The following is a 15,719-nucleotide window of genomic DNA, read 5'->3' as shown; positions in this document are numbered from 1 at the left end:
CCTCTCATCACCCCTCTGGCCAAGAGAGTAACATGGAAAGCTGGGCTCTTTCGGATGCAGTTCCTTTATTATCCAGAAACAGTGTCATTATCAAATTCCTCCCCCAAACATATACAGAAGGTATACAGCCCCAACCCATACCCCCCATCCCTGGGGCATCCCAGGGGCTATGGCTCCTCCTCCCAACTTCTCTGTGGGGATGGAAACCCTTCAGGAAATGGATCTGTGATTCCTGGGATTCCCTACTCTTTAGGCACTAGAGTTGAGGAATTGTGTTTCCCCAGGCAGGGATCCTAGTAAGATACTCATGTTGCCCACAGCCATGTTGGGGGGCCCAGAGGGAGGTGGGGTATGTTCAGAGCTGTCCCCCTGATCATGGGAAGGAGGAGGACTCAGCCCCTGGGCCTCATCCAGAATAGCCACAAAGTCCAGCTGAGTGTTGTCAAGGTCAAGAGAGTCCAGAGGGTTGCACACCTGCCCTTCAGGAGGAGCGTATAAGGCAGGACCCCCTCCCAGCCTGCCCACCTCGGGATGACCACAGCTGGGGTTGGTGCCCCCTGCCTTGAGGGTCCCGTAGCAAGTGGTCAGTGGGGGCAGAATTCGGGGCGGTGCTGCTGCCCTATGGGAAGCCTTGTTTGCCCCCACTGCAAAATTTTCATGGCATGGTGGAGGGGTGGGATAGGAGCCTGACTTGTGACTGGGCAAGTTAGGTGCAAAGCCCGGTCCATATGTGGCCAATGGGGCCTTGGCAGGGCTTGGGCTAACCTGGGAACCCCCCAGAAACTTGGGACTCTGGTAGAGAGGTTCCTGGACTGGGGGATCTCCCCTGCCCCCACCCTCCCATAGCAGTTCCTGTTGAGACTGAACATAATTACACACAAGCTGAGCCTTGAGTTGTCCTGCAGAGTGAGCAGGGGAATCAAAATCCAGATCAGGCCTGGGTTCTGAAGAAAGATAATCAGAGGGTGGCTGGGTATAGGCACCTGACTGAGGGTACTGGGGAGGCGGAGGCTGGGGGTAGTGGGAGAACAGAGGCTGTGGGCGAGGAGGCCCCTCGCTGGGGTGGGCATTGAGGCAGGGTGCCAGTCCTGTGGAGTCAGAACCCACTGGACACCCCTGTTCTGGCTTGACCTGCACTTGTCCATAATGTTCAAGATGAGGACACTGGTTGTAGACTCCAGCTGGAGGCTTGGGGCTTGGGTACAGCCCAGAGTGGGAAGGGAACTCACCCCATGGTTCAGGGGTGGGTTCAGGATAGGAGACCTGCTGGGGACAGGGGTTTGGCCCATAGTTGGTGGGTGGACCAGGCCCAAGAGGCAGGGAGCCTGGACCCCTAGCTCCATAAGGCTCAGCCACTGCCCCCTCAGGTCCCCCATATCCTAAAGCATCAGTAGGTGGGAAGTCCATATAGGGGGTCAGACCACTGCCTATCATGGAGTTCCCACCTTCCGGCTCTTCCCGTAGCCCTCTGGTGTCCATGGCAATATTCTCAGTGATGCTGGGGGGCTGTGGTGAGTAGACAGTGGTTGGGAGTTGGGGATCGAAGTTCCGTCCTCCCCCTGCCACAGTGGGGGCCGTGTGGACACAACCCAAGCTCTTGAACCGCTGGACTCTGGCTGGGGCAGGGCGGTCAACAGCCCGGGCTGGGTCACTGGCCCTCCGGGTGACCCCAACATTGGGGTTGTATCCTGGATACTCAGCTCGGCTTCTCCAGGAAGGCGCAGAAAGATTCCCCATCTGATCCAGGCTGGGTGCTGCCGTGGGTGGGGTACCACCTCCCCTGGCTGAAGCATATCTTGCCCGGAGCAGGTAGTGCTGGGCAGGGGTGAGGCTGGGCAAAGAAGATGCCCCATTCTCTGGTGGGGAGCCAGGGGGGAAAGGGGAGGCCAGGGAGGAGCGGCGGCTGACAGTATAGGCTGAGCTGACACTGCTGGAGCTGCTACTGCGGCGGTCAAGAGAAACTGGGGGGCCCAGACGGCGGGACACAGGGGTGCCTACAAGTGATAAGGAAAAAAGGCAAGATGGTCAGGGAACCCCCTGCATCTCACCCTACCACCCTATGGGGACAGCTTTGTCCCGGAATCCCAGGGACAGTCTCCTTAACTCTGACCAATCAGTTCTGTCTCCTCCCATGCCCTTTCTATCTGGGTCACCAGGGATTCAGGACCACCATGAACAATTGTATAGGTTGCACACTGCACAGCCCTAGGGGGCAGCATTCACATTATAGACTGTATATCACAGTTACCTGATAGATGGAAATGTCTTGAGGAAAGGGGTCCTTGTCCTAATTGTATAAAGGTGCTATAGGGCAGCCCTGAAGGGTGGAGTCCTCCCAACTTCAGAGGAGGTCCAGATCTCAGCCCAGCAACTATTCCCACACCCAGGTCTCACCAGTATGGGTCAGGCTGGGCAGTTTGAGGCCCCGGGGTCCTATTGGCCGAAGCTGATGTAGCTGGTCCAGTCTGAGGTTCTCAAGGCGGCGAAGAGTGGACAGACCAGTGCCAGCAATGCAAGGCCCCTCATCCAAGCTGGACAGGTCCTCAGTGCTGCCCCCTGCATTTCCAGTCATTTCCACACCGCTATCTGTATTAGTTGCACTGCCTGCTGGGGAGTGGTCGCTACTGCAGGACGATTGGGCTCCAGGGCTGGGCTGCGGCTTCTGTGGGGAAAATGAGGTCTGAGGGTGGCCCCTCTCCACTCCCCTCCCCCCAGGTGCCTAAACTTGGCTAAAGCCCCTGCTTGGACTGGGGGGAAGCTTACAGATATAGGGAGGCTGAGCAGGTGAGGGTCAGGGGCAAACTGGAGAGATTTTGATGAGAAGAGCCTAGACTGGAGCACAGACTGCCTGGGTTCAAATTCGTGCTTAGTTCTGTGACTTTGGACAATCAGAACTTTGGAAACTATGCCTGAGTTTCATCATCTGAAAATGCGGAGAGTAAGTCCCCTTTTCATGAAGTTGTAAGTATATGAAATTACAGTCATATTACATGTTAATTATATATGTAAGCCATGCATAAGTTAGAGTAATATACTGAGCCCCATAAAAGAGTTTGTTAAACCTATTAATTAATTACACTAAAATCTCTCAATTTGAGGTAGACTAAGGAGCACCACTGGCATGAGACTGGAGGGCTGTCCACAGAAGAGTGATTTACAGAGGACATGGACGAGTTGGAAGGGACTAGAAGAATGTGGGCAGGGCAGATGGGGCATGGAGGCAAGGGTAACCCAGGCCAGCTCACCATAGTGCCCTCCGGCACGGTCAGTCTGCCCTCTTCCCTGATGGGGCCTCCATCCCGCTCCCTCTTGGGCTCCACTGTGGAAAGGGATGGTGCCCTGGGCAGGGGGCCGTCTCCTCGGTGCCGCTTGGTCACATGGGCATCAGGACCGTGCACTGTCTTGACATGTTTCCGCAGTGAGCTGGGATCTGTGTAGCGTTTGGTGCAGCCAGGGAGCTTACACACATACGGCTTCTGTTGAGTGAACAGGGAAGACAGCAGGCAAAGAAATCAAAGCGGGAGAGTGCAGAAGGAATGGGAAGGTGACGTCAAGTGGAGACAAGGGGGTTGGAGAGAAATGCACAGCACCCAAGGAATTAAGGAGGTGGGACCCTTGGAGTTAAAAACGAGCAGGTCAAGGGGAAGATTAGGAAAACTGACAGCCCAGGTCTGTGAGGCCTCCTAAAGTCAGGGGTCAAGGGACCAGGTGTCTCCTCTAGTTAGAATGGGTCGATTTATGTTGGCCCTTTGGCTGGTTAGAGGTAGGGGGTGGGATGGTAAGTGGAAATTCTTGGTTTCAGAAAGGACTTATCCAGGTGAATTAGGTTGTGGGTGGTGGTGGTGGGGGGGACTCACCTCCGTGGAATGGGTGCTGGGCTAAGGGATTTCTTATGGGGGAATCTCCCCAGTAGCTGGCTTCTCAAGTGGGGAGGGTCTCTTAGGTAGGGCATTCACCTCATTGGAGTGGGTCCGATTCTGGTGCTTGGCTCGGTCACTGGCATTGCTGAAGGCTTTACTGCAGCCCTCGTGCTCACACATGTATGGCTTCTCACCCGTGTGTGACCGCAGGTGTGTCTTCAGATTTTCAAGGCGTGAGTATGACTTCCGGCACCCTTCAAACTAGGGGATGTTGGGGTCAAAAGATAGCTCTCAGACAGAAGGACATGGAGATTAGAAGAACTGTAAATCTCAAAAGGGACATGCATCAGAGAATAGAACTCAAGATGGGAGAGCAGTTCCCAAAATTCAGGGACAAGGGCAGGCAAGAGCTGGGGAAACATGAAGCTATAGTCACTCTGGCTGCAGGGACACGGAGATGAGGCAGTGAGCATCCCCTGGTCAAGCTGGAGCAGATCTTCCTGTACCAGGCTCTTAGGCTGCCTCAGGATGGGGTCATTCTGGGAGTGTATTACATTCTTTGCACAGACCTTCTCCATTAGGCAGAGTAGTAGGCACAGTGCCGAGGGCCCAGAGTACTTTCAGGGGCCCACAAAATGTTTTAATTAATTAATTTATTTGAGGAAGAGAGAGAGTATGTGCACACTTGTGGCGAAGGGGCAGAGAGAGAGAGACAGAGAGAGAGAGAGAGAGAGAGAGACTATTAAGCAGGCTCCATGCCCAGCGGGGTTTAATCCCACAACCATGAGACATGAGACCATAACCTGAGCTGAAGTCAAGAGTTGGATGCTCAACCACCTGAGCCACCCAGGCACCTCTAATTTATTTTATTTTATTTTATTTTATTTTATTTTATTTTATTTTATTTTATTTTATTTTATTTTTTTTATGATTTATTTATTTCTAGGAGAGAGAGAGAGAGACAGCGTGAGCAGGGGAAGGTCAGAGAGAGAGGGAGTCACAGACTGAAACAGGCTCTAGGCTCTGAGCTGGCAGTCAGCACAGAGCCCAATGCGGGGCTTGAACCCACGAACCGCGAGATCATGACCTAAGCGAAAGTCGGACGCTTAACCGACTAAGCCACCCAGGCGCCCCATCTCTAATTTCTTTTAAAAACAAGGGGGAAATAGCCTTTAGGTCCAAGGAAGTGTCCAAATTAATATGCAATATCAATAGGTTCAATTTTATACTAACACAGTCATAAAATACAATTTTTAAATATTTGTTTATGGAGGAAGTGGCCAATGAAGGCAAAAGTGCCTAGAATCCGTGAAAGTCATATGAGCTCTGCCTTGGTGGGGAGCCCCAATTTAGGAAGGGACCCTGAGCTTGGGAAGTGGGTGCCTCACCGTGCACTTGTGTGGCTTCTCGCCCGTGTGTCTGCGCATGTGGACCACCAGCATGTACTGGGCTTTGAAGGGCCTCAGCTCCCTGGAGCAGCCCCCCCAATGGCACACGAACTCTTTCCGCTCTCCATGGATGTGCTCACTGTTGATGTGCTGAAAGAGGAGATACAGACGCTCTCTGAGGTTCCCTTATGCCATCAAGACCCAAAGCAGACCTTCCCTTGACCGCCCCATCCCACCATATTCCCCCAAGGCTTCACTTCACCGGGAAAGAAGGGGCAGAAAGAACATCAGAGCCCATGTCTCAGTCCTTCCAAGTTTCTAAAACAAAGCTATAGCTCCTGAGTTTCTGCCTACCCCACGAGGCACTCAACCTCTGACCTCAGTATCCTGACCTCCTGCCTAATTCCCCAAGGTCCCACCAGAATGTCCTACAAGATCCAGCCAGCATTCCTGTTACCCCCTGGGGCTCACGTGCACCAGCTGCTCCTGGGAGTCAAATTCCTGGCTACAGCCATCCCAGCGGCAGTCAGTCTCATACACTGATTCAGGCTCAGGCTTTTCCTCTCTCTCCAGGTCCTCCCGCCCATCCAGCATCCCCAGCAGGGGATCCTAGGGCACAAGAGGTAATCCTAGGGTCACTTGGGTGACAGCTTTTGTTTCGCTCAGGTTTCAGAGGTAAAATCATCCCCTCTTACCTGTGTGCCTGTGGAGTTGGGGCTGGACATATCACCCTCCAAGGGCTCCTCTGGGCACTTGCTAACCAGCAGGTCCAGCTCAGACTTCAGCTTCCCCAAGGGAAGAGGTGAGGGTGATGAAGGCAGAAGTGGGCAGAAGGAAGAGGGAACCCAGCCAGGTTTTCCTGCCCTGCATGCCCCCACCCAAGCCGCTGGCACCCCTGGTTTTTGAAGAGACTTCCTCCTCAGACTGCACTGGGGTGGGCAAAAGGTGGGGGATCTCATTTGGAAGAGTCTGATCCAGCCCCGAGCAGTGAACCCCGGCAACAACACCCCTTCATTTGTCTGGTACTGAAAACTTTTATATCCCCTGTCCTTCCTTCACCTTGCCCCGTAAAGTCCACCACCACCCACCACTCTGAGCTGAGGGAAATCGGGTGGCAATATGAGGATTCTCACCTGGCAAGTTGGGAGGGGTCCCCGGGACTGAGGATGCGGCATCATCCCACCCTGGGTGGGGTCATGGGGACCACAGGGCTGGACCCCGAAGGAAGGCGAGGTCCCTTTTTGGTGATTCATCTGGGGTGGGAATCCCAGAGATGGGCTGAGGAGAAGGAGGAGGAGGAGGAGGAGGAGGAGGAGGAGAAGAGGCAGTCACTTAGGACTATCATCTCAGAAAGTTGCCGGAGCTCTTGGGCTATTTGAAGTGTTCCTGAAAGGTGGTATGGGAGGTGGCTAAGGCAGTCCCAGGGAAGTGTTGAGGAGGGCTTCAACATCTTTGAAATGATAAGGATTAAAATAAGGTCAAGTGCTTTGGAGGGCTTGAGGCTTTTAGTAGGGTTTGGTAGGGTCTTTAGGGGGGCCTTTTAGCCCAAGGCTATCTGCACCTCATAGTGCCGATGGAGAGGTGACCATAGGAGCCCCCTGGAGATGCGCAGCGTGAGTTGATGAAGGCCACAAGGGAGCTGGGTGAGGTGCGGATAACTGTCTGCAGGTCCAGGCTGGCGTCCGACAGAGGTGAGATGGAGAGTGCCCGCTTCTTGGTCAACTTGACCGCACTTCGGGGAGGAGGAAAGAGTGGGGCTGGGGCAGGAAACAAGCAAGAGAGCTATAGTAAACAGGGCACGACTCCATAAACCCCACCCATGGGTCCTGACTCTGCTTTGCCCTACTGACCCCATCTGTGACTTTTTGATCATGCTGACTCCTTACTCCAATCTCCAAACGTTTCCTCTTCCAAGTTAGATCACCTGCCCACCCCCACCTCATTTACTACAAGTCCTAGAGGGGCAGAAAAGGAAGAGATATTGCCTGAGGCCTCACCCTCAGTGCAGCTGTTGGTCTCCCTGGCTGGCCCATAACTGTGGGGGCCAGACATGAAGTTGGCCTGGTGGCAGAAGGGCAGACCAGGCAATCCTAGAAAAGAGAAAGCCAGAATGAGGAATAGGAATGGGGGACACATAAGGCCTCACCTTGAAACCCCATGAGAGGCCTGATCCCATATTCCGAGCCTATATGACACGAAGCCTCAAATCTTCTTGTGGATTGGAAACTGGCATGGGGTAGGAAATGGAAGAGGGATCCCCGGGGCTGGTTGACAGAGCTGCCAGTCCTCAAGCCCCGGAGACTGGCATTTGCACTGACCTTCTGTCCCCATGCTGGGGGCCTGACTGGGGAGGGGCCGGAGACAGCAGGGCTCGCCATAGCTACTGACTGGCGGTGGGGTCATCGAGTTGAACATGGTGTCTCAGAGGAGAGTGTGGGGACACTTCAGGAGGGGAAGGGAGATCTGCAAGTTATAAAGGCAGGAGGGAAATGGGGAAGGTTAGATAACTAATTCAGGTATAGAACCCTGGGCAGAGTCCCTCTAAGACCACTGCCATGGGAAATCAAATTGAATCGAACATCACTCAGACAGGGCGAGGGTAAGAAAAGAAGTCCTGAAGAGGCAGAGGCACTCTTGGGGATCTTTATGGGAACTGAGTGGGATCTTTGCCTGGATGGTCTATGCGAGTACAAGTGTATACGTGGGGGAGGGGGGAGCTATCATGAACTAATTGAGCCTATATGAGTCTGAGTCTCAAGGAATTTTATGCCATGGGCCCTCTATTTCTTCTTGCTCTGACAACGGGCCAGCTTTGAGGGGTGGGATGGGGGAACTCATGCTGAGCATCTAACTTCAAGCAGCGTGAAGCCCCCTTTCCCTTTCCTTCATTTGTTCCAGCCCAGGGACAACCCGTCTACAATTTCTCCAGTGTCCAGCAGAGGGAGCTCTCGCCACAGCCCAGACATAGCGGCTGATGGGGCCCCGGAGGGAGCAAGGAAGATCTGCCTTTTTCTCTCTAAGGCAGAAACTGTATAGAAGGGGATAAGGTTTCTGAGGTAGTCTCCTGGCTCTGTTGAGTACAAAGAGTGGAAACGTGTTATTCTGGGGTGGTTTGAATCTGGGCACCCATGTAACTTTTTGGTGTATTTTGCGGGAACCGAATAGGGACTGTAAGAGAAAGCTTTGGGAGAATGAAAAAACAAAGTCATCATACATTAGAGAAGAGTTGTGAGAGAGGAAAGGGTGCTGCTGTCCGCTTTTCTCCTCAAACTCCAGTTTGTGTTCCACCCCGGGTTTTCTGGTCTCCCGGGACTGAGGGTGGGGTGGGGCGGGGTAGGGTGGAGAACGACCGGGAGCGGGCCGGCCGGCGCGGTGGGTGATCCCGGGATGCTGGGATTTAGGGTGAGGGCGGGGTAAGATGGGGAGCGGAACCCGGACCCCATGACCCAGCCCAAGCTCCGCAGCCTGGGCTGTACCCTTCCTAACTCCTCCTTTCTCTGCAGAGAGCGGGATCCCGCATCCAAGACCTCCCAACTCGACCTTGGCACTCTGTGTGTGTGTTGGGGGGGGGCACAGCTGGCTGGCAGCTGGATGGGGGGACACTTCTCCCGCCTCCTAACTCTATGACTCACCCAGGGGAAGGAGGCGGGGGCTTGCAAACGACCCCCCAAATACTAAAGAGACTCCCCAAAACGTGCCTTCTCAGTCACCTTTCAGTGCCACTGCCCAGCCGCAGGGGAGTCGTGATGTAAATGGGGCGACATCCCTCCTCGCCCACGCACGCCGCAGCCCACCCACGTCTCCCCTTCAACTAGTGACAGGAAAATTTCGCCAACTTTTCCAGCTTCAGTTAAGTTTTTTCTGGGGTGTGGATGAAAGCGCAGGATGGGGCAGGGAACTCTAGGGTTCCCCTGCTGGAGCCCTGAATCATCTTCTGTGTCTCCCTATTTTCCAGGGTNCAAGTCGCCGCCGCAGGCTCTGGCTGCAGACAGCTCCGCTTCCCCCGCCCGCCCCGGGAGCCCAGTCGAGCGAGCCGCGGTGGAGGGAGGGCGGGGGGAGCTGAGAGGCGGGACACATTCTTCCCTCCTCCCCTTAGTGCATCCAGAAAGCTGGTAGTGGCGCCCAGGGTGGGGGGCACTGTTGGAGGGTGGGTGTCCCAGTGGGTGGGGAAGAAGAAGAATCCAGAAATTATAGGGACAGAAAGTGACTGGGTAAATAAAATAAGGTGTGTATAGAGAAAGGTAGGGGTCAGGACACCTTGGGTTCCTGATTATCACAGCTGGCTTCCCAAGGGTTAACCCCTCCAGACCCCCGGGAACCCCTGAGTGACGTCAAGGGCGGGGTCTGTACCGCCCGGCTGGGGAAGCCGGGGAGCTAATTGGGGAGGGGGGGTGTCTCTGGGCCCCGCCCCCATAGGGAAAACCACCCTAATTCCGGCCCTTTACAACTCCCCCGGGAAACTGCCCCGCCTTCTCCTTCCACCGGACGGTAAAGACCTGTCTTATGAAGACCCCAGTTCTCCAGCCCCCAAAACCTTAAGTCCCCAGTCACTATGGGATCCCCTTTCCCTAATCCTGTCCCCAAAGCTAGCTGCCCAGGGCGGATTGTTTCGGGGTCACCGGGCCTGAAAGAGGCTTCAGAGCGGGGAGCAAGGGCAGGCAGGGTGGTCTGAGCCAGAGGAGGGGCCTCGGGCCCCCAGCTCCCGTTGGGGAGGGGGGGGTGTCCAACGGGGATACATAGGCAGGCAGTGGCCAGTGGTCCCGCCCAGTCCCAGTAGGGGTCTCCCTGCGCCTGGCCCCAGCTGTCCCGGTGGTCCTGAGGTCAGAGGGTCAAGACAAGGTCTCCTCCGCTCCTCCTTAGCACCCCGACCACAGCCTTTGGGACTCAGGAGTCGGAATTCCTTGGGGAGTCTTTCTAGGGCCTAAACTAGACACTGGCCCCTACAGCCCCCTTCCTAGTCCAGAAGACACTCCTTTCCCCCATAACACATGCACCAGCAAGCACATCTGTCACAAGACAGGTCAGGGTTCAAGCCTAGCCGTGCCCCATTGGTTTTGTCGCCTCACACACACCCATCCCCACCCCACCTAGGGCTCTCTCCTTAGCTGTTCCCTCCTTTCAGAAACACTGACGTCCTGCTGCCGGCGCTCGGGACACACCTGGAGTTCCCTGTCTACCACGCAGACCTCCAGCTAGCCGTCCCTCCAGCCTCTTCATCCCAACCTCATGAAAGTGAGATGTTTCTAATATGTGGGAGAGGCGGAGACAGACAAAGAGATCCACGGTGGCCTGAGACAGAGACCCAGAGACTGTCAGAAGAAAAAAAAAAGATACAGAGAAAGGGAGATACAAATGAAAAAATTCTTCAAACTTTCTATTTCTCACCCCAGGCTCTTCCACCCCCGTTTTGCCTCTGTGCCCCATGTCTCCCTCTTGGCTGGGCAGAGTCCCTCGCAAGCAGGGCATCCCCTCGGGCCCCCTCCCCCACTGCTCCCAGGTGGTCCCCCGCCTGCCCCCCTTCTCACCTCCTTCTGGGCGCTGGGCTCGGGATGCGCGGTCCAGGGCTAGAGTCTGGGCTGGGGGGTGTGCGGTGGGGAGGGGGGGCGGACAGGGCCAAGGCAGCACANCGAGAAGCGCAAACTTTTTTTTTTTACCCTTTTGCAAAAACTTTTTCTCGCTCAAGCAGCTGGCGCGCCGCCGCTCTTCCCGCTCGCCTCTCACCTCCCTTCTACTTCCCTCCCTCTAGCAGTTCTGGAAGATGNCTGCCTACCCCCCCCCCCGCGCTGAACACGCTGCTGGTGGTGGGCAATAAATCCCGGCATGGATTCTTGGATCGGCTGCCCACGAAGAGGCCCCCAACCAGAGCCTGAAAAAACTGAGACATATATTAGGGAATGGCAGGGGGAGGGGGGGCGGAGGCGACGAAAAAGTCCATCCGAGAAAGATAATATCGGAGGTAGTGTCGTCGACTTTGGTCGGTGCTAATGAGCATTATGCCATCCTGTAGTTCATCTGCCGGCCTCTTTCAATGGAACGTGAAGGGGTTAGGACAGATTTGGGGTTTGGTGCAAACAGGACTGAAACAGCGTTGGCTTGTTATTGAGGGGTCTATAGAGCATAAACAAGAGAAGCAGTGGCTGAGGACCCGGGTGCAGACTATGCGGTTCACAAGGTTTCTAAGGAACCTGGGATGGAAGCACCATTCCTCCGAGAGCCCCCCGCTCTCCTACTTCGCGAAGTTCTGGAGACTGCGGGCACCTCCGCACCTCTGTGCGGTTGGCTTTCGGCGCTTCCAGGCTGTCTGCTCCCTCTGCTGGCCTTTCTGGCGCATGACACTCTCGAGTCTGGAATCCGAGTAGACTGGGGCAGCTGAAGAAGGAGGCTTGACAAGTCCTGCCAGCAAAGCCCTATGTTAGGAGCCCAGGGAGGGGATTGTATGAGCCCAAAGAAATGGAAAGGCACACTAGAAGAGGCTGCTTGTACAGAACGGTAGTGTCTGATAGCGGAGTGCCCTGTCCCTTTAGATTTGCGTTGCCATGGTGACTGGATGCAGGGGAAGGGGCAGCTATTTTAGTCTCTCTGACCTTTCTTTATGAGAAAGGGGAGAAAACATGGTGAGGAAAAGGAGTCTCTTCCTTTCCTGTCACCCCTCAGACAGACCTCCCACATCCCAGCTCTGCTTCCAAGAACCACCTCCTTGGGCCTGGAGACTTAGTAGGTTAACTGTTCAGAATGAGGGTCAAGGGGAAAAGGTGAAACTAGGGAGAGGCCCGAGGCCCTACAAATATAGGTAGGAGCTGTGGTGGAACATAGAAGGAGTCCTGTGGGACCCTCCCTCCCCCATATGAATTTGGCCCAGACATCAGTTACACCCAGGGGGCAAGCAAGACCAATGGTCACTGCAGAAGGTAAGACCATCGGTCACTCTACACATGTTCCTGTCCCAGCCATGTGCCTTTTCTTTCAGGGAACATTTTTTTTAAGTGTTTTTTTTTTAATGTTTATTTATTTCTGAGAGAGAGAGAGAGACAGAGACAGAGTGGAAGCTGGGGAAGAGCAGAGAAAGAGGGAGACACAGAATCCGAAGCAGGCTCCAAGCTCCAGGCTCTGAGCTGTCAGCACAGAGCCCGATGCGGGGCTTGAACCCGTGAACTGCGAGATCATGACCTGAGCCGAAGTCAGATGCTCAACCAACTGAGTTACCCAGGCGCCTCTCAGGGAAACTTTTTTGAGCCCACCGCTTTTTTTTCCTCCTCACCCAGGTCTCTAGCTCAGTGATTCTCAAACATTTTGATTTCAAGACCTCTATACACTCTTTTTTTTTTTTAAAGTAGGCTCCATGCCCCATGTAGGGCTTGAATTCATGACCTAGAGATTAAGAGTCACATGCTCTACCCACTGAGAGAGCCAGACAACCCCCCTTTACACTCTTAACATTTATTGCATTTTTGTTTATGTGGTTCATATCAATGTACTATATTAGAAATTAAACTGAAAAAAAGTTTGTAACACAAAAGTACACAAGCACATATCCTATTAACAATGATGTCAGAAAGATGATGTAATCACATGCCACGTAGCCTCTGGAAAACTCCACTGTATACTTTTGAGATAATGAAAATAAAAAAGGCAAATAACATCAGTATTATTATGAAAATAGTTTTGACCTTGTGAACACTCCTGAAAGGGTCTCAAGGACCTTTCGGGGGTCCCCAGACTGTACCTTGAAAACCTAACCCTTTAGACTATCACCCCAGCCCTTCTTTATGACTCATGCTTGTTGGGTTTCCCCCTCATTTTTATTAGGAAAGTGTAAACATTTGTCTCCCCAGTGTGTCCTGTCCCCCATGGGGAAAAAAAAACCCAGGGAACTTCTAGGGCTCAGCACCCCTCTCTCCTGACTCCCAATTCCGGGGCTCTCCCAAACACCTCGTCTTAGCCCCTTGCCCATCTCTTTCTTGAGCCTCCCTTAGAGCTCTTCCACAGTCCCTACCCTTGGTAAGTCTATTTCCCCAGTCCCAAGCCTGCTGGGACCTTGGTCTGCTTCTTCCTTCCTTCACTTGAGGACTTTCTCTTCTTGAGAAAGACGAAGTAATTTTTCTCTGCCTTCTCCTTCCCTACTATTTCTTCATAGGGGTTAGGGTAGGCAACCATGCTTTCTGGGCAGACTCTTTTAGAGAACTCATTTTTCCCATCTCCCCACACATCAACCAGCCTGGAATAGGCAAGAGTCTGGACGAGCAAGTGCCCCCTTGGGTCCCCTAGGGGGCAACCCAGTCATACCGCCACCCCACCCGTTGGGTGGGGCTGTGGATCAGGAATCTAGTGTCTCCAGCCACAGATGCCCTTTGCCTGGGAACCCCCAACTGATCTCTTTACTCCACCCCCCCAGGTCCTCTTGCTAGCTGCAGCCACAGGCCTCCACCACCATATCTGGCACATCTGTCTTGACCACATTGCCGTCACGGTCGAGGTAGAGGAGAGAGAGGGGTCTTCGGGCAGTAGGGACGCAGCAGGAAGTACCCAAGGGCCAAGGGTTGTTGGCCTTGAGGAGGCTGAAGACAGCAGAATGGAAGGAGGCAGCAATGCCGGGGCTGCCTGCCAGGTGAGGGGGGCACTGTCCACTGCAGTAATTTAGCTGGTACCCCTCTGGCTGCAGGATCCAGTCCCGCCATCCCAGTTCCTGGAAGTCTACATAATGGTCTCGCCTGCAACATAAGGGGGTCTCGGGCTCACAGGTGGGGGTCCTCCTCCTGGCACGGCCTGCTCCAGGCCCACTGGGCCGGACCTTCAATTCCAGGAAGGGCCGCTCCTCTCCCGCTGTGTCCAGGAGCCACTGTGGGACGGCAGTGGTGTTGCCTCCTAGGAGTCTGCAGTCCAGCTGGAGTTTCAGGACAGCGGACTCCTCCCCCCTCAAGCCACTAGAGGGCAGAGTCAGAGCGTGCCAGCCTGGGGTTGTCGTCTGGTGCTGGGCCAGGAGGGTGCGCGACCCCCCGCGGCGCCGCCTCCCTGGGTTCCACCTGAAGGTCCTCAAGTAAAGAGTCCCGGGAAAGGTGGGGAGCACGTGCAGCCAGAGGCGGGCGTGGTACAGGCGCTGGGACCGAGCTGTGGGCAGGTGGAAGGTAAGTGTGGAGCTGCAGGCTGAAGCGGAAGACTCTGCCAGAGAGATGAAGAAGGGACCAAGGAATGTGAGCAGAGACAAAGCTCTCCTCTGAGACCCCCACAAGCCCTGCCCACGGCTCTCCCTAGCACCCACTTTTAGAGGAAACCGGGACTGCCTTGTGTCCCCTGTCCTCTGCAACACAGTCCCTGCCCCAACTTCTCCTCCCACACCCTGCGCCTTCTGCCTTCTCCGTCAGTCTCCCCTGCCGCCTTCCTCTCCCGGTCTGCTCTCTGCCTCTCTCTCCCCCACCCACCTGTGATGGTAGCAAAGCTGATGACCTCCTCCCCATTCGCTGGAGCCACACTTCCCGGCTGTAGTCTCTGGAGGGCTCTGGTCAGCGCTGCCTGGGGTGGAGGGTGAGTTATTCTGGGACGACTGGTCAGGTGTAGCCCCTCCAAGATCTGCTGCTTGGCTAGCTCCAGGACCAGAGCTCGTTCTGCTTGGGGTGCCAGTGTGGGGCCTCCGCAGGAGGGACAGGCAGACCCTGCCCCCTGTGCCCACACCAGTGCCCACAGCAGCACCAGCTGGCGCTGGACTTCGGGGAGCCCCATGCTCCTGGTGAGTGGCCCTGGGTTGGGTTGGGAGCCTTGGATGGCAGTGCTCCTTCTGTTGATCCAACTGCGTGGAAGCCAACAAGGGCACAGCAGCAGCGGACAGCAGTGCCACACCTACCCTTGGCCAAGGGTACAGCCACCTGTCTTCTTCCTGGGACTCAGGAGGACAGTATGTAGATGGTCCTATGGGTAGCTGAGTTTAGCGCAGTCTGCCCGTTTGACCCTCATGGCCTGTGGCTGGTTACTGACTGGGGCCTCTTTAGAGCTGCAACCTGGGGCTCCCTCACTTAGTGGGCAGCCAGCAGACCTACCCTCTGAGCCCCAGGATTGGCCAGCTGTGCTGCCCATCAGGTCCCTGAAGGGGGGTGTGTGGAGGTTCCCCCCGCCCCAGCTCAGGTTTCACCATCTGGCCCTGGTCACTGAGTTTGAGGTGGGGTATGGGGGTGGGGGGTGGGCAATGTGGACACGCATGATGCAAGAAAGAGAATGATTTCACATGCTCAGTCCCCAAGGTCTGGGGCTCGGGGGAGGGACTGCATATGAGCAAGGTGGGGAGGGCCATTTTCTACATACCTCCAGTCTTTCTAGCTTGCCTGGCCACCTGTGCCACGGTGGTTTTCATGGGGCAGCTGTGAGTTCCAATGGTTATTTCTCCAGGGTCTCTGGGCCAGAAGGAGAGCTCTGATCTCTATTTCTAGCAATGGGGCTGGGAGCAGGGAGAGGTTGTGGGTGGGAGAGGAACGGAGTCCTCCTG

At 55.1% G+C, this 15,719-nt stretch overlaps 2 protein-coding genes across 2 annotated transcripts; both read right to left on the bottom strand.

Annotated features, from left to right (window-relative positions):
• Window positions 1–58: 58 nt before the first annotated feature.
• GLI1 (GLI family zinc finger 1) lies at window positions 59–7,663 on the bottom strand. The gene is made up of 11 exons (XM_077757566.1): window positions 7,567–7,663; window positions 7,246–7,338; window positions 6,810–7,005; window positions 6,382–6,526; window positions 5,944–6,177; window positions 5,720–5,857; window positions 5,249–5,398; window positions 3,957–4,121; window positions 3,246–3,476; window positions 2,395–2,662; window positions 59–1,994 (listed from the first exon to the last, which is right to left on the bottom strand). Exons 1-11 carry the CDS (start codon window positions 7,661–7,663, stop codon window positions 250–252), a joined length of 3,462 nt encoding a protein of 1,153 aa, XP_077613692.1. The 3' UTR covers window positions 59–249.
• Window positions 7,664–13,649: 5,986 nt separating this feature from the next.
• On the bottom strand, window positions 13,650–14,962 carry INHBE (inhibin subunit beta E). The gene is made up of 2 exons (XM_077757442.1): window positions 14,665–14,962; window positions 13,650–14,404 (listed from the first exon to the last, which is right to left on the bottom strand). Exons 1-2 carry the CDS (start codon window positions 14,960–14,962, stop codon window positions 13,650–13,652), a joined length of 1,053 nt encoding a protein of 350 aa, XP_077613568.1.
• Window positions 14,963–15,719: the final 757 nt, after the last annotated feature.

Source organism: Crocuta crocuta, unplaced genomic scaffold (assembly GCF_008692635.1).
Source record: "Crocuta crocuta isolate KB4526 unplaced genomic scaffold, BGI_CrCroc_1.0 scaffold549, whole genome shotgun sequence".
Classification (NCBI taxonomy): domain Eukaryota; kingdom Metazoa; phylum Chordata; class Mammalia; order Carnivora; family Hyaenidae; genus Crocuta; species Crocuta crocuta.
This window is presented reverse-complemented; position numbering and strand designations above follow the sequence as displayed.

Coding starts and splice junctions, on each gene's coding strand:
- GLI1 (XM_077757566.1), bottom strand. CDS start 7,663: ATGTTCAACTCGATGACCCCACCGCCAGTCAGTAGCTATGGCGAGCCC. Junction 5,399..5,719: donor CCCAGGAGCAGCTGGTGCAC/GTGAGCCCCAGG, acceptor CTCCTCTTTCAG/CACATCAACAGTGAGCACAT. Junction 3,477..3,956: donor ATCGGACCCACTCCAATGAG/GTGAATGCCCTA, acceptor TTCACTCAACAG/AAGCCGTATGTGTGTAAGCT.
- INHBE (XM_077757442.1), bottom strand. CDS start 14,962: ATGGGGCTCCCCGAAGTCCAGCGCCAGCTGGTGCTGCTGTGGGCACTG. Junction 14,405..14,664: donor CAGCTTTGCTACCATCACAG/GTGGGTGGGGGA, acceptor TCTCTCTGGCAG/AGTCTTCCGCTTCAGCCTGC.